This window comes from Lampris incognitus, chromosome 4, assembly GCF_029633865.1.
Source record: "Lampris incognitus isolate fLamInc1 chromosome 4, fLamInc1.hap2, whole genome shotgun sequence".
NCBI lineage: Eukaryota > Metazoa > Chordata > Actinopteri > Lampriformes > Lampridae > Lampris > Lampris incognitus.
This window is the reverse complement of record NC_079214.1, coordinates 56,115,906-56,139,834: the sequence shown is the minus strand read 5'-3', so window position 1 is coordinate 56,139,834 and position 23,929 is coordinate 56,115,906. Positions and strand designations below refer to the sequence as shown.

The 23,929-nt window shown below is 43.4% G+C and overlaps 1 protein-coding gene across 1 annotated transcript in view; it reads left to right on the top strand.

Moving 5' to 3' along the window:
* The window catches only part of hcn4 (hyperpolarization activated cyclic nucleotide-gated potassium channel 4), a 116,546-nt gene that overhangs the window by 48,305 nt on the left and 44,312 nt on the right, over positions 1-23,929 (top strand). The window contains exon 3 of the mRNA XM_056279376.1: positions 4,071-4,328. Coding sequence (XP_056135351.1) covers positions 4,071-4,328 — 258 coding nt within the window. The remainder of the gene's footprint in view (positions 1-4,070; positions 4,329-23,929) is intronic.

Below are 23,929 nucleotides of genomic sequence, written 5' to 3'. Positions count from 1 at the left end.
CATGGCTTGGGTGGGAAGGGTTGGCCATGATCTTTCCTGCTCACCTCAGTGTCCCGGAGTCGTACAGATCATGGAGAGATGGAAGGTTACAGCCAGTCACCCTCTCAGCAGATTGAATGATACGCTGCAGTCTGCCCTTGTCCTTGGCAGTGGCAGCAGCATGCCAGATAGTGATGGAGGAGGTCAGGATGGACTCAATGATGGCAGTGTAAAAGTGCACCATCATTGGCTTTGGCAGGTTGAACTTTTTCAGCTGCTGCAGGAAGTACATCTTCTGCTGTGCCTTCTTAGTGAGGGAGCTGATGTTCAGCTCCCACTTGATGCCCTGGGAGATGGTGGTGCCCCGGAAGCAGAAAGATTTCACAGTGTCAACTGGGAAACCACACAGGGTGATGGCGGTGGGTGGGACTGGGTACTTTCTGAAGTGCACAACCATCTCAACTGTCTTTAGAGGGTTGCACTCCAAGTGGTTTTGGCTGCACCGGGACACCAGATGGTCAATCTCTCCCACCTGTAGGCAGACTCATCCCACCAGAGATGAGCCCAATAAGGGTGGTGTCGTCAGCAAACATCAGGGGCTTGACTGACTGGTAACTGGAGGTGCAGCTGTTTGTATACAGGGAGAAGAGTAAAGGGGAAAGAACACAGCCTTGAGGGGAACTGGTGCTGATAGTCTGGGAGTCAGAGGCATGTTTCCCTAGCTTCATGTGCTGCTTCCTGTCAGATATGAAGTTGGTAATCCACCTGCAGGTGGAGACAGGCACATGCAGCTGGGAGAGCTTGTCCTGCAGCACATCCAGGATGATGGTGTTGAAGGCGGAGCTGAAATCCATAAACAGGATCCTGGCATAGGTTCCTGCAGAGTCCAGGTGCTGGAGGATGAAGTGGAGCACCATATTTACTGCATCATCCACAGACCTGTTGGCTCTGTAGGTGAACTGCAGGGATTCCAGGTGTGGGTCAGTGATACTTTTAAGGTGAGACAGAACAAGGTGCTCAAAAGACTTCATTACCACAGAGGTCAGGGCGACGGTTCTGTGGTCCTTGATTTTTTGGGGACAAGGTGATGGTGGAGGTATTGAAGCAGGCTGGTACATGGCATGTCTCCAGTGAGGCATTAAAAATGTCTGTGAACACCGGAGACAGCTGATCGGCACTGTGCTTCAGGGTGGAGGGAGAGACAGAGTCTGGTCCAGCAGCTTTGTGGGGGTTCTGTCTCTTGAACAGCGTGTTAACATCCCTCTCCAGGATGGGTAGAGTCATCTTTTTGGCAGGGGAGGAGGGGGCCTCTTAATTTGGGCAATTGTGGAGAGCCTTTGCTGAGGTGGGGGAGGAAGAGCTGGTGGTCAGTTCCCCAGAGAGCCTTCTGAGGAGCTGACCACCAAGCTGACAAACATAAATGAAAAATGTATTTAATAGATTAAATAGCATTTTGATCTAAATTCAAAGTAATGAAATTCAATTTTACCTATAAAACTTATACATCACCATGACTCCCCATCCTTTTAAAGTTGAGGGAGAATTTTGTTTCTCCTAATCTTGTTGAATACATCTCATCAAAATATAAAGGCACACATTGAACAATATATATATAAAAAAAATTGCTTTCTTTTTAAGAAATCCAACCAAACTCCCAGTAACAGCGATTCTTGGCCCTTTCTTGGCCCTCATGATGACCCAAAAATTAAAGATTAAAGAGAAAGGTAAAGATTTTTTTTTTAAGTATATTAAAAAACTGATTGGAGAGAAAATATGTAGCCACGAAGAGATATAAAAACTTAGTAGTAGTACTATGTTCATCTTCACTGCTATTTCTGCTAAAGAAGTGGATAATTTGTTCCATTCCTGCTAATCAGACTTAACCTCGCTGGGTAGTTTTGAAAAAAAACAAAAAACAAAACCTAACTTAAAAATAGTTTCTTTCATATTGGGAATGCATAGAATTGATCTAAGTATCTCAGTGTTTGAAACCTCCCAGGGTCATGCAGAAAGAGAGATCTGTTGGATGGATCAATTGCTTCATGGAGAAACACTTGCTTTTGAAAAATAAAATTGTAGCCAGAGAAAATGCCAAATGTGTGTTGTGAGGAATAGGCTGGATATAAGCAATGTTATTGAATGGGTCAATAACATAAAGTTTTAAATTACCAGCATAATACATACAGAGCCACTCTGGACTTGTCTCCAAATCTCTTGATACTCTTGAACCTACCAGGTCTTTCCAGAGCTATAGATGAGGATTCGATGGCCAAAACAATGATGAGTGGTGAGTGTGGACAGCCATTACGTAATCCACAATATAGCAGAAAAAAAGGTTTGAGCCAGATTTTGAAATATAACCCACAGAAAGTTTGGGCTTTATAAAAAAACAGTATAGTATAGTATGCACACTATAGTATACACATAATGAAACCTGACAAAATTAATGCTTCTTCTTAGTTTGCTCAATTGGTTTGTTTAACAAACGTCACTAAAAACCTGAAATTTCATCTGCATCTGAGGTGTTTTAATGCCAGTCTCAAGGCCATGTGCGTTTTGAGACATATGCTGAATACACTGCCTCAGATGTGTTTATTGGGAAGAAATATGCAGCACTGGCTGTAAGAAATCCGACAGAAAAAGAGAATAAAATCAACATTTACAAACTGAAAAATATTTTTGCATGCCATGCCTATGCTGGCGAAAATACCTTTGTTTGTGAAAGACCTTGAAGATTCCTGTATAGGTTAAAATCCCACTAGTACCTATTTTTGTTTGCTTTGTGGTTGCAAGATAGCCTAGTAGTTAGTGACACTGTCCTCTTACAGGAAGGTTGATTCTCTGAGTGGCTGTACCTGTTAAAAGTATTCTTGAGCAAAATATCTCATCGGAGTACTCCATGCGGGGATGCCCTGACTAGTCAACCCTGGCTTCCAGACAGAGGGAGAAAAGAGAATTTCCCTTCTCAGTGGGGGATTAATCAAGTCCTTTAAATTTGAATATAGAATGTTTATGTCAGCACCAGTTCTCTAGTTAGTACAGCGTAGAATAATTTTTTCCATGAATTCCACAGAGGTTGCCAAGGCTAGATCCTCCACTGTAAGCTTGCTGGCAGCCAAACAACAGCATGGTGAACCTGGGATTGCAGGGCACTGAAAAAAACTACAGTGTGTGGAAGAACTCGCATACTGTACCATAGTTAGTTTAAAATCCCATGTGAGGGGAAGCAGCCTCTCATTAACATCAAAATGGGGTTTGTTTTGTTTCACTCAGTAAACACTGGCTAATTAATTGAATTACTTAGTAGAATGATCCTCAATGTGACAAAATAACTAATATATTTTCTGAATTTATTTCAGCCTCAACGGCAGAGCGTCTCAGTGACAGACAGCTCTTCATGTTTGTCAGCCTGTATTGCCAAATAGACAAAGAACCCATTAGTATTGATACACTCAGCTACAGTTGGTTTGGTCCTGATTGGGATCATTAGAAGACATCTCTTGACTTCCCTTACAGTAGCTGTCCCATTATCTTGCTGGGTCATCACTCCTTACCTTTTTAGGAGACACTAATAACATTGCTATCTCTTAGGTTTTCCCGCTGTGGAAATGAGTTTGAAGGCAATTTGGATGTGTCACCGCTGGGAGAGAGCTGATATTGATTCACTGTGGACTACCAAAGGGATCTTAAGAAAAGGGGGAATTTATCTCCGAATGAGAAAACTCACAGAGAAATCACATTTTTCTAAATAGCTGACCCACTTTCCGCTTTGAAAGCCCCGGGTGTCTTCTACTCTTTCTGCTCATTCTCATGACTGTTTTAGGCTCTTGACCAAATGTCGGCTTGTTATAAATGTTTGCATATTGAAACCAACAAACATACACTGGCAGTTGCTTAGCCAGAAGTATGTCAATATTAGAGGGACATCTTTCATCTCTTCTCCTTTAAATGGCTTGTGTGTGTGTGTGTGTGTGTGTGTGAGAGAGAGAGAGAGAGAGAGAGAGAGAGAGAGAGAGAGAGAGAGAGAGAGAGAGAGAGAGAGAGAGAGAGAGAGAGAAACTCAGTCCCATTTTCTTCTTTGCTCACCCTAGCTTACCCCATTTACCCTCTCTCTCTCTTCTCTCATTCAGAATGATACATGGGGACAGCAGTACTCCTACGCCCTTTTCAAAGCCATGAGCCACATGTTGTGTATCGGGTATGGCATGTACCCACCGGTGGGCATGACAGATGTGTGGCTTACCATCCTCAGCATGATTGTGGGAGCTACCTGCTACGCCATGTTTGTGGGCCACGCCACTGCGCTAATCCAATCTCTAGACTCCTCGCGACGACAGTACCAGGAGAAGGTGAGTCAAGTTGACAAGTTGCTGTTTACTGCATATCTGGATTCATTTGAACAATAGGCCCAAAGTAGTTGGGATCGAAGGTATGTGTGCCTTTACAGAAGTAACTTTAAAGTTCAAAACGCTTGATTATGTTTTTAAGTGTATGGTGAAGGGCACATAGAAAAAAATGTCAAATTTGCAGACAGAGCCTTTCAGAAAACAACGTATAGCTGAGTTTCAAGCCCCAAAATTCAGGGTAGATTGAAGTGGGCATACACCTTTTTCTCAGCTTGTGCAGTTTGAGCTGTCAGCTGTATTAGTCTGGAATACTTTGCTGTAGCACGCAAGAAAAGGAAAAGCCATGGCAGCTGGCTGTTAGGGCCGAGCCCTGCCTGGGGTGCATGACTCCCAGTTGGCCCAGCATGGGTGATAATGAACCTAACTGCTCAGCTGCCACATGACCCACTGTCCATGGTGAGAGAGAAAGAAATGAGTGAGACCCCCTGGAAAGGGAGCCAAAGGCTTGATTGAGAGCCAATGAGCAAGGGACAACCAAGGAGGCATATGAACTGGGAGAGTGACAGAAACACAAACGGGAAGACATGCTGAAAGACAGAGAGACAGAGACATGGACAGACAGCTAGATAGTGCGGCTTTTCACAATTGCTGTGTGTGCGTGCCTGTGCGTGTGTGTTGGAATAACATCATGCTTGAGATGGGGTACACTGGAAAAGCTGAGCTGCATCCCACACACTGTTAGAGGTATGAAGTGCTACACATTTGTTTAAGATGGAAATTGAAAAATAACACAAACAGAATAGCACAGAGATGGACATGACTAATTCAGTAATAACAGTCACTTTGAGTTGTTCTTTGTAAAGTGGAGAACAGACCATTTCCTTGCTCAGTGCTCAGTCTTCTTATCTGCTGCCCTGCTTAAGAGATACACATTGGTGCCGAATAGGCTGGACAGCTGGGCCACCTCAACACCCATCAGCAACTTGTTCCACGACCATTTCCAGCACTCACAATGCCTGTCTGAATAAAGGTTATTTATGTAGATTGCAATTAATTCCCAAGAGTGAAGATTTTCTCATTTATCTTTCTGGTGCCCTTGCGATAAGGCACTCTCTGGGTGTGCTTTCAACCAACCTCTTCATCTGGCTGTGGGAGCCATATAGGAGACGTTCTCACTATGCCACCCACTGCTCTCAGCTCCTATTTGCCCTTATCCAGGTTAGTACCTTCAAAGACACAGATAGTTTGTCGTTGGCCTTTGCATTGAGCATTGTGTGAAAATGGGATCTGCCTCCCAGAGATTTCCCCCTGCTTTTCCGTGTTAGGCTAATACCATAATCCCCACACACAAGAAGTGGACAATCCACTGGACAATCTCTGGAGCTTTGGGAAGACAGGTGGCTGTTTTCAGCTGGCCAGTGGGCCGCCGCAGAAGGAGACAGCTGTTCTTATCTCTAGGGACCCAGAATGGAAAGAAGAAATCAGCTGACTGAACCAACACCAATGCGGCTGCCAATAGCCGCCCTGCCAAGTCATCATTCAGACCTGTCTGGCCTATCAGAAACTTGGATTCAGAGAAGAGACTGATTCCACAATGTCATTAGTGAGAATGTGTCATTGTAGTAATGTGCGTTTCTTAGAGAGTCACAACTGAGCATGCAGGTTGAGCTGCAAATCAGGCAGATTAGAATAGAAATACATATTATGGGTGGGTATGCTTATGGATGGTCTCAAATAATCTTGAAGTGACTTTTTCCTTTGCGGTGTTGTGGGGCTGTTGACTAATCAGTTGGTCGTTTGACAGAAAATTAATTGAAAATGAATCGATTACAAATATGGTAGTCGATTAATCAAGTTCTTCATCAAGTAAAACCGTGTTGGTTGCAGTTTCATAAATGCTAAGACTTGCTTGCCTTCCACTGATTTATATTGTTATGAAATGAATACTTGAGTTTTTTTTTTTTTGCTGTTGGTCAGACTAAGTAAACAGTTTTAAGACACTACGTTGGATTCTGGAAACCTAAGATAATCACTCTTCAAAAAAATTATTTTTTTACTTTTAACATACTAAATCATCAATCGATTAATCAGGGGGGGAAATCAATTATGGAAATAATCGTTAGTTGCAGCGCTAAAGCTATGTACTTTGAAACTCTGAAATGAAATATTTTTTTAATGCTCTGATGAAATGAGAGATTCTCTCTGTTCTTTGCTGTCCATTTTTAGGCGCTACACTCTTTACCCAGTTATCTACACTTAAAGGTTGAAGCGCTTTGCTCCCTGGGGTATTTCTGCGATACTGATTTTAAGATTTTACGGTTATATTTACACTAGCCAAGCCCATCTAGATGGACAGAGGGTAGGGCAGCTCTGCTGGCCAGTGAAGGAAGGGACAGAAGAGCTGATCCACGCAACAACATGCCGCATTCGACTGCTTATTTAAATGTGGTCCTGATGTGACACAGTCCTTCGCTTTCACTAGCTGGAAATGAGTTGTAAAAGGTAGAGGCTGAGCTTCCACACGCCCTGCATGGCTAAGATGAGAGGCCATCTGTCCCACTGGCATGCTGACAGTGTGGAAGATGACATCTGGGTGACAGTTGAATTTAGATGAGGAAAAGTCTGTCAAAGCCCTCTGAGCGGGAAGGGTGTGGAGGGACGCTTCTGAGGAATGCTCAAAAGTGTACCCATGGATAAACGAAAAAAAAACAAAACAAAACCAAGTTTGCTCTTGTCTAAAAATATCACCAGAAAGACTGGACAAGATGTCTTCTGAATAGAGAACTCTATTACAATATGGCAGCTTGTAATAAATGTCTGCTGGGCTGTTAAATGCCCATTTTAGTCAAATACAGTTCTAATACAAAAAGACGTGTTTTCTCAGGTCTACTGGTTTTAGTCCAAAAGTGCATACTTTTGGTTACAAGCAAGCACAGTGCCTCATGATGTTGGGTGGAGCACCTGCTTATGTCTGCTAGCCTAGCTGCTCATCTATTGCTAACCAGTGACAATTAGGGTGGACAGATCACAGAAAGTTGAATCGGCTCATCTGGACACAATGTTTATTGAGAGAAACCGTCCACTGACTGAAAAGTGACCTGGAGGTTGTTTAGTCCAACTGCAGCAGGGAAGAAACAGTTCTTGTGGCATGAGGTTTTGGTCCTGATGGACCTCAGCCTCTTGCCAGAGGGCAGAGTGTCAAAAAGGTGGTGTCCAGGGTGGGAGGGGTCAGCAAAAATCTTCCCTGCCCGCCTCAAGGTCCTGGAGGCATGCATCTTAGTAAAAGTCAAATTTCACTACTCTGCATTTTTATCTAAGCTTATTTTTTCTTCTGCCTAGGAAAAAATATCTCAGATTTCAGTTTCCAATGTTTCAAAGACATAGATTGATAATAATTAGAAAAAAAAGAATCAAATATGAGTAGATTGCTCTTTATTGATCCCCTCTTGGAGGCGGCATGGCTCAGGAGGTAGAGTAGGTTGTCTAGTAATAGGAAGGTTGCTGGTTTGATCCCCGGCTCTTGATGTGTCCTTGAGCAAGACACTGAACGCTTAACTGCTCCTGATGAGCAGGTTGGTGCCTTGCATAGCAGCCTCCATCAGTGTGTGTGAATGGGTGAATGTGAAGCATCCACTGTAAAGCGCTTTGAGTGGTCGGTAGACCAGAAAAGCTCTATATAAATGCAGTCCATTTACCATTTATCATTCCGCTGGGGGAGTTTGATATTCACTGCAAAATTAAAAAAAAAAAGTAAAATATAACCTTGTATTTGACCAGTCTTGGAAAAACCATATTGCATCTGTACTGTCCAAGTCAAGTCCAACTCGTTATGCTCTGAAGTCCAAGTCAACACCAAGACCTTCACAATGCAGACTCAAGACCGGACTCGAGGGCAATACATCCTTGAGTACTACAACCTTACTAATCAATAGCCTTTCATTTGCCCTTTGTGAAAATAAACACTACTTTAAACAAACAATGTCTCTGCTTCAGTTGGGAAGCATATGCATTGTGGTTGTTTTTGGATAAAAAAAATGCTCGGTTTTGACCTAGGATTTAGAGGTCTGCTTGACTTCTCCAGCCCAGACAAATCATTTGAATACCAGACTATCTGGTTGAGACTCAAGATGCCTGGCAAGTGTGTCTTGGAAACGCCGAGGGTTCGGCTGGTGAGCAGTGTATGGAAGTTACAGTCCCTTCCAAAGCACGCTTATGTTCAGTGTAGATGCACAGCAAACATTTAAGAGAACATGCACCACCACCCTCTGATGTAGGATCTCTGCAGCAGAACACATGCAACTGATGCACGATGCAAAACTGTACAGGGGCGGGGCTTCACTCAGACTGGGTATGTCCTTTATATGACCTCTTAAATAGGAAATAGGCTGGCTGTGGACTCGTCAACACGAAGAGGAGAGCCAAGTTATCCTGCTAAATACCAGGCGTTGAGCTGTGGTGTCCAGCAGGAGGACAGATGGCTTCAGAATGACTTACAAGCTCGGTTTCAGGCGGAACTTTCTGGACCAAGACAACAATAACTACGAATTATTTTCCGACCATTTGTGAGGCGAGCCATTAATTTTTGTCAATTACAACACAAAGAACACATTGTAGCACAACACAGCGTAGACATCAGCCTCTGACTTGTCCGCTCTCCATTTTGGAAGGGTTATGAGTTTTTAGATCTGCTTTAGGCAAATGATGGCCAGCTCTGTGATGGGGGTCACTCTGAGTTCAGCACTCACACATATTCTGTGTGCTCCTCCTCCTCCTCCTTCTACAAAAGCAGCTCTGTGCTACACAGCATGCTCGTACTCCAGCACCAGAAAGTGACTTGCAACAGTTAAGAACTTGTAAGAATTGTGTAGGATTTTTTTTTTTTGTGGTGTTATTTTTCCTATGTTTAAAAATGCACCGCCACTTTTTTTACTTGCTGAAAGCGTAAGACTGATGAAAATAACGACAGTTGTTGCTGTGGAGTTATTCATGTCTCTCTTGCTGTGCAGAATCACAATTAACCTTCAAAGCATTTACAAAGCACCACATCAAAATGAGTATGGGTGAACCAGTGTTGTACTACTCGAGTCAAGGACTGGGACTTGAGTCTGACTCGAGTCCTGATTTTCAGGACTCGTGACTCGACTTGGACTTGAGGACTGATGACTCGGACTTGGACTTGGACTCGAGCATTGATTGCATTCGAATTGGGAAGTGTGGGATGAGGGCTCGGACTTGTTAATTGATAGACTATTTTTTGTTTTTGTTAGATTTTTTTTGTAATAGGCCCTAATAATTTGGCATAAGATATTGACAGCTATATTAATACGGTAAAATTATTCAATTTTGTGCAAGGGCAGGCACGTGTGTTACACCTACCTGTGGATTCACGTGCATACCCTCATGTTGGAGGGTATGAGCCCATCTTCCTCGACTCAGACTCAACCTTGATGACTCGGACTTGGACTCAGGTAATAGGGAATTGACTCGGACTCAACTCGGACTCTTCTTTGGGGACTCGGACTTGAACACTGGGGACTTGAGACTCGACTCGAGGTTTAGTGACTCGACTACAACAATGGGGTGAACTGGGGACTAGGTTACAGGGAATATTTTGGAACAAGCAAAAAAAAAAGTTTCATTTGAGAATTACCCAGGAATTCTTCTTTTTTTCCCCTTTATTTTACTCAGGTAATTTGGTAGACAAATATATAGTGAAATGGATAAACGACATAGCGCTGCCTCTGCTCGAGTGAAATATTTCAATAATCTGCTGAAGTTACATCTTCTCAGACCGAAGACCTTTATTAGCCGACAGTGTTGGAGGGTGTGAGCTTGAATGGGTTAGGCATCTGCCAATTTCCCCAAGGATTCACTCGTCCTGTCTCAGGCATGTTGAGGCCCATTATCACACAAAGAGAATTACATCTCTCCAGATTGGGGCCACAGGCAGCCAACACGTGACTGTGCATATGCCTGCCACCCTAGCTGTCTCTCTCCCTCCCTCTGTCTCTCTCTGTCTCTCCCTCTCTCTCTCTCTCTCTCTCTCTCTCTCTCTCTCTCTCTCTCTCTCTCTCTCTCTCTCTCTCTCTCTCTCTCTCTCTCTCTCTCTCTCTCTCTCTCTCTCTCTCTGTCTCTCTAAGCCTCTGCATATCTGTTACCATGACTCTACTGTGGAAAAAATATACATAGAAATGGGGATGGGGCACCACACAAAGAGATAATCTCATCGTGTACCGAGGCAGACTTGCATTCCATTTTGCCTGAATTACCTGTTGGAAGGTCTCTCGGATCCATCCCGGCAATTCCCCCACTCCGGTTTTTAAGCGGTGTATATTATCATTTATGTTGGGATAAGTATGTACTGTCCGTGAATCTGTTTGTTGAAAATGGATATCCGTGTACCTTTCGTTGAGGGCTGAGATTTGCTCAGATTTTTTTTTTTTAAACGGGGATGACGTGTCTGATCACAATTGCCTAAAATTCTTAAAAACATTTTTGAAGCATCATGCTTTTTGGGATTCTTAATGCAATCACTAAAACCAGAAAGTCGTGCACAAAATCCCTAAACCAAGTCTGTGAAAACACGAGCACATTTTCTGCTTTTCGCTCGGTTTGCATTCCTAAGTCACAGTTTTTTGCAAAACACTACACAATATTCTACATTGGACAAGCGGTGCCATTCAAAACGCTATATTTTACAGTGAACAAGCCAAACGACAACATGTGCCACATGAATGTGTGTCTCCTGTTCGCACATGTGCATTATATTTTTGCAGCCCAGCTTCTAGTTCATAACTGAATCGACTTACGTAGGTCATTGCTCAGTAATAGACAAACACAACGTTGCACCTATAGGACAGAGTTGCCAATTGGCTGTGGAGGTGGTCGCTAAGACAATGTGACTGAGCCAACACCAATTTGAGATTTCCTTTTTTTTGTTGACTCTCCACTCCCAAATGTTCCAGCAGGTAGTTGGTAAAAAAGTGCAGGGATGCCCAGGAGGCTGGCACATAAGCAGCATGTTGTGACATGCCAGCCCCCATAATGGCTGTAGAAGGAAATGGCAGTGGTGCGCTGCAGCCCATCCTCACTAAATCTCTAATTAACACTTGGCAATTAAACATGACTCCTTGGGGAATGGTTAATGGGAGCCCCAAAGCTGATTATTCCTGGGTGAACAGGCTCCAGAGACGTTTTGTTCTCCCACTTCAATCCCCCAATCAAAACCTTCAGAATTAAATAGTCCTCACAGTGTAAGCATGTTTCCACTCCACGGAGCAGTCCTTTTCTCCTTAAGACGATAAGAGAGCATAAAAGATAAGAGAGCATAACACTCCTGTCGCAGGCAGTAAAAAAAAAAAATTAAATTAAAAAACAGCAGCGGTTTGGGTGTTTCTGTCTTTCTTAACAACGTGGAATTTACATGGTCATTTGAGGAAATTAGTTTCATAATCCTTGGGCCCTGAAAGCCCTTTGCTGCGGTTTTGAAAATTCATAGCTGTCAATGAAATTATGAGCTTTTTTTTTTCCCTCTTTAAAAGAAAAAAAGTACATGCTTCTTGCAGATATGTGGTTTTATCTGACAACAGTGATAACTTGCAGTGGCAAGAGTAAGTCAGGAGTTCCCAATACAATCAAGCCAAGGACATAGCTGTTGACAAGTTGAGGAGCTTAAGGCTGATTTTGCCTTACAGTGAGAGCTGTTCTCATTAGCCGAGGCCTGACTGATGGTATTAATCTGAACGCTGTGACATACTCCTTCCCTCCCTCTCTGCCGCAGAACTTTTACTGCTGAGTCAACGCTGTAGAAGGGTCTCTTAAGGTGCCCCCCTTTTTTTGATTGTACATATTTTACCATCACAATTTCAAGTAGAAACATGGAAAAGTGTGATGGCTGTGGCAGACAGCTATGTCACGCAATAAATCAGTGGCTTTACTGCTGAGAGAAGGACTCATTGGCTGGCAGAATTTGAAAACACTCGACGGGCATCTGGGTAGCGTAGCAGTCTATTCCGTTGCCTACCAAAATGGGGATCGCTGGTTCGAATCCCCGTGTTACCTCCGCCTTGGTCGGGTGTCCCTACAGACACAATTGGCCGTGTCTGCAGGTGGGAAGCCGGATGTGGGTGCGTGTCCTGGTCGCTGCACAAGTGCCTCCTCTGGTTGGTCGGGGCGCCAGTTCGGGGGGGGGGGGGACTGGGGTGAATAGCGTGATCCTCCCACACGCTACATCCCCCTGGTGAAACTCCTCACTGTCAGGTGAAAAGAAGCGGCTGGCGACTCCACATGTATCGGACGAGGCATTGAATTGAAAAAATGTGGTAGTCTGCAGCCCTCCCCGGATCGGCAGAGGGGGTGGAGCAGTGACAGGGATGGCTCGGAATAATGGAGTTATTGGCTAGATGTAATTGGAGAGAAAAAAAAGGGGGGGAATCAAAAAAAAAAAGAAAACGCTTGACAATTTTTTTTTTATTTGATGATCAGTTTTAAATCCTCTCCTAAGCCTACTAGATTACTAGCAATAAAATCTGAGCACTCTAAAAAAGGGAATGCACACGGATGTATAGAAGAAATGGTATGTTCCACATTGCATAAGTCCATGAAAAAAACATGATAGCGTGTCACATGGTTACCATCCATAAGTGCGGCTGCTACTGTGGGGTGCGAGATACAGGGACATTAAGGCATGCGGGAGTCGGAGTCATTTTAGGAAAGCTGTTTATTCTGCTGCGACAATGCTTTCCACGGTATAGAGACTGCTACCGCCCATTTCATTATCCAGTTTGCATTGTATGTGCAAAATGGAAATATTTTTTCAACTTCATTTTCCTTTAGGTAATCCCCAGGACTGCTGGAGTGCTTAGAACAGTACATTTAAATTCCTCCAATATTCAGAGTTCTACGATATAGAGGTTAAGTCAATTCAAGTTTATTTATACAGCATTAACTCACAGTTACACTCTCAGAAGGCTTTCCATTTACTTAGTGAAAATCGGGTAGATATGGTAAATAACAATGGATGACACTTTCTATCCTTTGACCCTCAAGTCAGAGGAGGAAAAACTCAGAAAAACCTTTACAGAAAAAAAAACCTTTGCAGGAAAGAAAGATCCTTTAAAGGATTTGTTGCTTAAATATTGCCATATATAAAACAGTAAGCTGATGTACGTATAAGCCATTGTATATGCCAGCAAACCTATACATAAACTAGTAAATCAACAGAGTCAAGTCAAGCTTATTTGTATAACCCAGTATCAAAACTGATGTATACCAATATTTAAACCAACAAACTAATATACTGTATAAACAAGTAATCCAATATACATGCAAGCAAACCAATGCATATGCCTGCAAGCTTAAATATTTGCCAACAACCTAGACGACAAACTGGTATACATGCACCTGCAAACCTATATAAAAACCAGGAGATGGATAAGCCAGCTCTGACCAATGCATACTTATATACACATACATACACTCATCCCCATGTTTATTACATTGTGTACATTGCCTAAAAGTAGCAAGACGAGAGAATGTGAAAGCAAGTAAGGTGGATGAGAGAAAGAGAGCGAGAGAAAGAGAGAAAGATAAATAACTATATATGACTATATGTGAATATAGTATTCTAGAAAGTCTATATAAAAGTTGATAATCCTGTTTCCTGCTAGCAGATGAGCGAGCCTAGTTAGCCGTTATTGTAAGATTACTTGCTGCTCTTCAAAGACTCCATGTGTGAAGTGCCTTAAGCCTTATTGTGCAGAAGGTTACCGCTTACACACACACTGACTCAGGCTCTCAGGGAGATTAACTTTTTTAATGTGAACTGCTGTTATACCGTGGAGACATACAGCCTTTTACGGTTTGGATTCAAAAGAAAAAAAATCAACGACAATGTGCATTAAAAGAAACCTGGCCTACGTATGGACAGGTCAGGTGAATCGGCCATACTAAATTGTCCCTAGGTGCGAATGTGTGTGTGTGTGTGTGTGTGTGTGTGTGTGTGTGTGTGTGTGTGTGTGTGTGTGTGTGTGTGTGTGTTTGTGTGTTGGTCCTGTGATGGCCTGGCAGCCTGTCCAGGGTGTCTACCCGCCTACCCCCCAATGACTGCTGGGATAGGCTCCAGCATCCCCGTGACCCTGAGAGCAGGATAAGCAGTTTGGATAATGGATGGATGGATGGATGGATATATACTATATACACACACACACACACACACACACACACTGTCATAAACCAGTTAGTATTTTACAGTTAGTCATATAGTTTACCATCAAACCAATATAAATTCCAAAAATTCAAATGATATTTTTCCTGAACAGCATCCCGTATAGGACAGATACTCACGTCATATAAACACCCAAAAATGAAGAAGTTGATTATTCCGGACATGACCATGTGATGAAGAAACGGAGACTGAGCATTGCACTCTGCTCCAAAGATGCAGAGTATGAACACATCAATACAAAACACTGTTTGCTCAAAGGATATAGAGTGCTACAAAAAGTGAGTCGCATGTGCCAGATACATACAGTGTAATATAATGAGACAATTACACAATACAGTGATACACCTCCACCGTATGGAAGTGGTCCTGCTGCTTGTGAGGAGGACTAACCCTTAGCTGGGCGGACATGGAATATATTTAAGACTTGCAGGAGTCCTTTTAGGAGGAGTGTTTATTTCTCTTCACAAGCTCTCACTGTGACACAATGCTTACTACAGTAATCCAGTGTACATTCAATATATTCAGACCTATCACTCTCGTGATAAAGGAATAAGCGTCCCTAACTGAAATTAAAAAAAAAACAACATTGTAAGCTGTCCTTTAAACACACGCCGACAAAAAGAACCAACGAATGTGAAAAATACACAGCGATGTGGTTACATCATTTTTGTGTTGCCCATTAGAGTACTCATGAATGGTTTTGTATGGTGGGAGGAAGTATTCTTGACTTCAATTAGCCTTGTATGTAACCCAAACCTACTGCCTGTGGAAAGCCAGGCTGAAGAGAGGAGGAGAGATGAAAGGAGGAAAATAAATGTTTAGAAAGTATAATGAAGAGGCTGGCATCTCTTTTGTGAAGTGAATTATCCATGTTTTATTTGTTGAAAACCACTATGAGAGCAGGAGAGTGGTGAGAGACCAGGGAACCGGGGGGCGAACAATAAAAGTGTGTTAGTTTATGAGGGATCAGTAGATGTTAGATATTTTTTATTAATCCCCGTGGGGAAATTCATCCTCTGCGTTTAACCCATCCTAGCCATGTAGATAGGAGCAGTGGGCAGCCGCTGTGCAGCACCTGGGGACCAACTCCAGTTCTTCCTGCCATGACTCGGTCAGGGACACAGACAGGAGTACTAACCCTAACATGCATGTCTTTTTGATGTGAGTGATGGAGAGAGGAGAAGGTAAAGAGATGAGTGTGAAGGACAAAAAAAGACAGAATAGCTCTATAGAGAACGATGGACTGAGCTCAGCGGATGAAGGACTCTGCATGAAATGGGTTTTGTGTAAGTTATTTGCTATGTGCGGAGGTGGTGAGTATTGGGCCAGATGTCCTACTCCCTAAAGGGATGCGAAGCGGTGCGGTGGCCTCTCGCTTCCTGGTGTGGTGATCGCCGCGGGTCCATCAGGACCTTCGCATATGGCCGCTCCTGCGCAGATGTGTCCGCAGCAGCACCTTCTTGTGGTACCCCCTGTTTTTACAAAGTCTGCTGCGGGGGCGACCATGTTCCCGGCGGTATAACCAGGTGGGTCCATTGGACTCGTTAGCCTTGGTTGGCAGCCAATCTAGGAGAAGGACAACTCTGATTTCAAACCCGGGTAGATGAAGCTCGTTAGCCTGTCAGGCAGTTCATCTAGGAGAAGGACAACTGATTCAAAACCTCCGCAGCCTTGCAGGTATCATCCTGTCTTTGTTAAGTCAAGTTGTAGTGGAGTAAAAGTCTGGGCATTTTAGTGTTGTCATAGTTAAAGAAAACCATAACTATTTTAGTCGACCATTTACCGCACAAAAATGAAAACCACCTGAAGTGGCCATAAAAACTTTTTTTTTTTTTGCAAAATAAAGGTGGTTTTATTGAATTGTGTCTTTCCATCCAGCTTTTTAAATGCGATGCTTCATAATGTGTAGGAAAATGTTTTGATGGAAACATGGTGAATGGGTAAGGGTATTACACCCAACCCTGGGTTTGGGGGCTCGATCTTCATTGGCGCCAACCATGCTTTGAAAAAATACACAAAACTGCAAGATGTTTAGGCTAAACCCATTTACTAAAAGTCATGTACTCTCATGTTAGATCTGAGGCCTCGTGTTGGTTTGAATCGACAGGCTGGTGAGACCCACCCTCTCTCAGGTTGACAGGGCTTTGATAGACCTTCAACAGTATTTGAGACGGTTCCTCTGAGAACCTCTCGATAAAAGACCGCTAATTTCCTCACACGGGAACTTTGCAAATCATCCATCAGAGAGAAGCTCCACGAGGACTCCCGGGCCGCCCTAATGGTTTCTCGTGTAGTCTGATGAAGCTCTTGAAAAGAAATCCCACGGGGGGTTTGCTGGCGTTTCATGATCAAGATATGATTGCCTCTTTAGTGCTGGCTATGATTTGATTTAGCGAACTGGTAGCAGCAGCGCAGGGGTGCGGGGATCTTCCCGGTGACACCGTGATGAAAACTGTGTGGCGGTAGGATAATTTCCTGTCACAGACGGTGTTATCAGCTCCATCACAGCATCAGAAGAGCACCATTCCCCCATTCCGTCTCTCTCCATCACCCGTTGGCTCCTCCCCTAAGATTCCCTATTGATTTGTAGAAGGGAAATGTCTCGGGGTGAGTCACCGGGCTCACAGAACACGCTAGTTTTCATCACTATATAAAAGCAGTGGGACATTATCTGCTATTTTTTCACTTGACTGATGCCCTTTCATGCCAGGGAGAATCAAATTGTAATGCGTCACAAAGCTTAGGATAAATGGATATACTTGCTGATGGCTTCCTTTTTTCTTTTTCTTCTTAGGAGTGAAAAAAAAATTCAGGAGGAAGCAAATGCAAATTCTTGTCTTGGAAACAATGTGCCATGTTGTGTGGCATGTCTAATGCAGGATATGTAAAGACATTAGAAGAGATTGGAAATATGGGTTACACCTGTCATGTTCACCCTGGCATCACACACACACACACACACACACACACACACACACACACACACACACACACACACACACACACACACACAGAAACAACATTTGCCATACTGTGTGACTCATCAAACTCACCAGCCAATTGGACTGCAGCTGGAGATGACAGGGCTTATTTTCTGGAGCTTTAAGTCTTGCGGGGGGAAGGATACAATGGTTTTCCTCTGTGGAAGGATTTACGTTCATCAGCAGATCAGTAAAGGTTCAATTTTATGCTGTGGGATTTCATGAGAATAGAAGTCTCGGTATTATATTGATTTAAATGCGTAGCCTGTGGCAGGACATATGACTCTCGCAAATGCCTTGAGTCTAAATATTTTGGAGACTCTTTTTTACCCTCTATTTGCATCTGCTTATTTTTTTTTTTGCAGCGTGTTCTCTTCTGCGCTCGACTCCACATAAAATAATTTTGTGAATCGGAGCTTCCAGGCAGGGTAGCGGTCTATTCCGTTGCCTACCAACATGGGGTTCACCAGTTCAGATCCCCGTGTTACCTCCGGCGGCTTGGTCGGGTGTCCCTACAGACACAATTGGCCGTGTCTGCGGGTGGGAAGCCGGATGTGGGTATGTATTCTGGTCGCTGCACTAGCGCCTCCTCTGGGGAGGGGGAACTGGGGGGAATAGGGTGGTCCTCCCACTCGCTATGTCCCCCTGGCAAAACTCCTCACTGTCAGGTGAAAAGAAGAGGCTGGCGACTCCACGTGTATCGGAGGAGGCATGTGGTAGTCCGCAGCCCTCCCCGGATCGGCAGAGGGGGTGGAGCAGTGATTGGGATGAGTCAGAAGAGTGGGGTAATTGGCTATGTACAACTGGGGAGAAAAAGATGGAAAAAAATAAATATAATAATAATGTGAAATTGAACATCATTGAAGGGTCACCAAGTTTGAAAAAAAAAAATCTTCAAATACTGTACATGTGTTGTACATTTCTGACAGAATACATGAACAGTTCTGTTCTGAAAAGTACATCTGAAAAGCGTAGCAGTAGCCATACCCACATTTTAACCATCTATATATGATGATGACAAAAATGAAGTGGAGCTTGGCTGCTTGGTGATGGGTAGGGGCTGGAGGGCAGATCTGGATGCACTCGTACGACAGAACAGAGCACTGTGTGATATGATGTGATCGAGTTACGGTCTCTCTTTTTGAAAAATAGCAGACGGGGCAAATGACATCTGAGTAACATGTTAGATCACACGATTAGTAAATTGATTTGAACTTAATGTTGATGAAGCTTATATCAACAGAAACCGATACTGCAACGTCTACTGAGTAATGGTTTACTGAAAACTGTGCCAGAGCCTCTGTGCTCAGTGATTATGTTTGTGAACACGTTGCTGTAGGTCAGATGGTCTGCCCAAGATCTTGTGTCTTTTGCAGATACGTTAGTGTGTTTGCATATTCGATATGGAAGAGAGACCATATGTGTATGTATGGGTGAATTCACTCATGCACTTGTAGTTCTTGTGAGTGTTTGTCTGTACTTGTGTATGTGTGTGTACCATGTTTAACTATCCTAATGGGGACGTTTGATCCCCATTAGGATAGAAAAACCAGAAACCACCTACCTTGTGGGGCCATTTTATGGGGCCCCACAAGTAAAAGGGTCTATTTTAGGGTTAGGGCTTGGTTTTAGGGTTAAGGTTAGAATCAGGGTTAGGTTAAGGTTAGGGTAAGGGTTAGGGTTAGGCATGTAGTTTGCGTGGTTAAGGTTAGGGTTAAGGGCTGGGAAATGAATGTAGTCAATGAGGGGTCCTCATAAGTATAGATTTGCGAGTATGTGTGTGCATGCATACTGTATGTTTGTGTTTCAGTGCGTGTTTGTACAGTATGTACTGTCGTCAGTCTGTGTGATGGCAGCACATTAGAAACCAGCACAGGGAGCGTGGGCCGTCTTTGGATTTGTAGGTGAGCATCAATGGTGGAGAGAGCTGTATCCTCGGCATGTACAGAGTGACACATTAACTTCAGACTATTCTTTCATTCTGTGAAAGAGGGAACAGCAAAAAATGGGTGGGCTCAGAAGGCTCAGAGATCTGTCTAAATCTAGAGAGAAGGAAGACAGTAAATGGAGCAGGGGGAGAATACCTGCATCATATCTCATGGAAAGGCGTTTCTAAATAGGAACATGTTAATGACATAGCCTGGTCTCACAGACAGAACTTCCCTTGTACAACTTATTTGCATTTCCCGAAATCAGTTGAATTTAGGGATGCACAATATTGGACTTTTGCCGATATCTGATATGCTGATAGTTTCCAACTCTTTTTTGGCCACTTGCCGATGCCAATACCAATATATGCATGTATCCCCCCCCCCACACACACACCTAATTGCAGAGAACGTCAATTCTCTCTTGTATTGGACTGAACTGAAGCTGCCACACTGACAACGCTGCTGATCTCTATGGCTGGTCTATTTATTTTTACTCTATGAGCAGCTATGCGGCCCTCCAACAGGTGAAAACTACATAGAACTGTGTTAAACATGAGTAAAAATTATTAAAATAAATACCTCGTTGTATAAATACCTCAGGCAATGCAGCATTGCAACCTTGCGGATTTATTTCATTGCAGATTAAAATAAATCAATCAGGACATCCGAGTGGCATGCAGCGGTCTATTCTGTTGCCAACCAACACAGGGATCACCAGTTTGAATCCCCGTGTTATCTTGGTTGGGCGTCCCTATAGACACAATTGGCTGTGTCTGCGGGTGGGAAGCCGGATGTAGGTATGTGTCCTGGTCACTGCCCTAGCACCTCCTCTGGTCAGTTGGGGCGCCTGTTCGGGGGGGGGGGACTGGGGGGAACAGCACGATACTCCCACGCGTTACGTCCCCCTGGCGAAACTCCTCACTGTCAGCTGAAAAGAAGCGGCTGGCAACTCTACATGTATTGGAGGAGTCATGTGGTAGTCTGCAGCCTTCCCCAGATCGGCAGAGGGGGTGGAGCAGCAACTGGGATGGGTCGGAAGAGTGGGATAATTGGCCATGTACAATTGGGAAGAAAAATGGGGGGGGGGGTCCAAAAAATAAACAAATAAATGTGTATCCCTGATCCTGTAGTTAAAATGATCTACTCAATTAATTCATCACCAGATAAAGCATTTGCCACTTACCCATTTTCCAAAGTAGCCTACTTGAAATCCAGCATTGGGTGGGTTACTTTTAAAATGTATCCCGCTACAGATTACAGAATACATGTCATGAAATGTAATTTGTAACGTATTCCGTTAGATTACTCAATGTGAGTAACGTATTTTAAATACTCTGGATTACTCTAATATTTTCTTACATTTTGTGTAACAGTATATGTAACATTCACACAATACTACTTACTTGAGTAGACTATTCAGTTTCTTCTATTGTATCAACTGGCTGAATGCATTTGAGTCACCTTAAATATATATTAACAAAGGCTAGAAGAGTATGTAAACACAAAAGATCTATGATTTTTTTTTATCTGATAAAAAAAGAGAACTTTTCCATGTCGTTTTCTTTATTTCCATAGCTGTTAGAATGAAAAACCTTAGACAAAGATGAAAATATAGCATACTGTTTTACTGAATTTGCTGTGGAACTAACATTTAGGTTTCACTTTCACTGCATTTTGTGTCACAATCCTCTTAAAATAAGAATGGCACCAAAGGAAAAAAAAACAAGTAATCCATTAATTTCAAGAATGTAACTGCATTCTGAATACCATAAATTTAAATTGTAACTGCATTTGAATACAGTTACTCATATTTTGTATTCTAAATACGTAACGCCGTTACATGTATTCCGTTACTCCCCCCAACACTGTTGAAATCTCTTCAGAAAGTCCTCGAAAACACGGCTGGCATGCAACCCCATGCAACACAGATGTAGCTGGTGTAGCAGGTAAAAACAAAAAACAACAAAAACAAAAAAACGCCCCACCATAGGCGCCGACCCCGTGGGTGCTCCGGTGCTCAAACACCCACCGAAAAGGTTGAGCACCCACGGGGAAGGCTGATCAAAAATTAAATGAATAAATAAGTAAATAAACAAGACTGTGTGCTGGTACGGTGTAAACCGTTAAAATTTGTAGCAGAGCACTGTCGCATTTCGTTGCGGTTTGTGTCTACGTCCGACAGACCACACCAGCCTAGTCAGCCTACATCACGATAATTACTAAAGCAAGCGCCAGAAAAGAGATTTTGTGGCCATCGTCACCTCGGTGGTATTCACTTAACTTGGGCGCCCGCAGGCAAAGGCATAAATCGGTGCCTATCCACCCCGCCTACATGACGCGCCGCGCCCGTGCCTGGTCAACGGTTCATGTAGCGTGCGCGTGATAAAGGGCGTCATCTTACCGGCCTGCACGATGATATCGGCATTTCGGGCCGATGCCGATATTTTGTTTCAAAGCCTTTATCTGCCGATACCGATGACGTGCCGATATCATCGTGCATCCCTAGTTAAATGCGGGTGTTCTGTCACGTGCAGACGTTGCATGTCAACAGCATATCAAAAGTTTAACACCGTGTGACTGCTGTTAGAGCCACGTGCAATATCTGCATATTAAATATGAGTCCAAGCACAAATCCATTCTACTTGCACTGATAGCAGTCATCAGTATAGTTAAACGACAAATGTCCATTTGATCACTGCAGCTTGTGTTCATTTAATGAGGCTAAACTGGGGAAAAAGCGACCCACATAACTCAAAAAGGCCACAAATTACGTGAAGCTGCTGACCGACTGTAGGCATATTGGGCATATTGGAGGAAACGGAAACACTCCCCGAGAGACACACGGTTTTACATGACAATTGATGGCTGGTCTCCCAGTTCCTTGCCCTGACATGAACCACACCAAATTCATACCTAAAATTAACCATTCCTAACCCAATCCCCAACTTAAACATCCATAATGTAAAAGTCATTAACATTTGGTGCATTGTTGACACACATCGTAGCCATGTGACAAAACGTTGCCAGTCATCAAATTTCGGGAACCGCATAACATCGGCAGTCGACGAATTTTGAGAACCACAAATGAATTGTTTGCGAATAAAAATAGAGTTTAAAATGAGAATTACAAACACTGAAGTGGGTGTGTTGAGGGTCATTGCAAGGGTGGGGAGAGAGAGAGAGAGAGAGAGAGAGAGAGAGAGAGAGAGAGAGAGAGAGAGAGAGAGAGAGAGAGAGAGAGAGAGAGAGAGAGAGAGAGAGAGAGAGAGAGAGAGAGAGAGAGAGAGAGAGAGAGAGAGAGAGAGAGAGAGAGAGAGAGAGAGAGAGAGCACCTCCTGGAGTTAGTGCTGTGAAAGTGGACCTTATTTGACTACCCAGCTTTGCCCCGCCACCTCCCCTAATAGCTTGACGTGTGGTTGCATCAGCAGGCGTGGTCCACTGGACCCTCACGTTGAATAACTTGCTTCAAGTGTTGTCCTGTGATGTGGAGAGCTATCCCCCCCCCCCCCCCCAGGCACTGCTTCGGGCATCTTATCACAGAGGCCCACTCCTCAAAGAATTAGACCGTTCAAAGTCTCATTAGCAGGATCTTCCTAAAAGTAACAGGTACCTTCCCCTGGGTAAAGGAAGAAAGGGAGGGGGGGGGGTGTAGGGCAGGAAAAAAGGGGGAATGATGGAGAAAGGCAAAAGCGCATGTCATCCCAGTCTCAGCCATGCCCGTATGGACCTCTAAAGTGTTGTCATCAATTTCGGACCTGTCAGATGATCAGACGATCCGTATTATTCACTTGTCGATATGGCAGAAATGGACAGGGTTTTGATGCCTGTTTTCCAATCACCCTGCTTTAAAATATATTGAGTAACATAAGTAGAAATGTCATATGAAAATATTGTTGCATATTTCAACATAGTTGTAAACTTTTAAGAAGTATTTTGACAACAACAATGGTGTGAATGTTGTGTCGCTAGGAGAGGGATCACTAGAGGAGCCATAAATGTGCTGCCACTAGACGTCTGGCAGATCCAGCTTTTGCTAAGCTGACGATTTCAAAATACAGCTTCAAAACCAATCAACAGTCACCTTAACTAATCTACATATACGAAAGAGAGCAATCATCGTGAGGGGAAAAAGTCAGTATTAGCGATGGACATAGATAAGGACAATTATTTTACATACATTTTTACATTGGACTGAAAACATGCCCTAATTTGGGTGTGAAATGAACATCATGCTAGAGGTCTGTAAGGGATGAGTGATGCACCATTTTAACAACCAGGGCGACAAATAATCATATTCCTATACAATATCGTTTTTATTTAACATTTTCCTCCTTAGTGTCAGGAGTGATTTGTGACAGAAGGGTACCAGCAAGAGTTAGAGGGAAGGTTTACAAGATGGTTGTGAGACCAGCTATGTTGTATGGTTTGGAGACAGTGGAACTGATTAAAAGACAGGAGGTGGAGCTG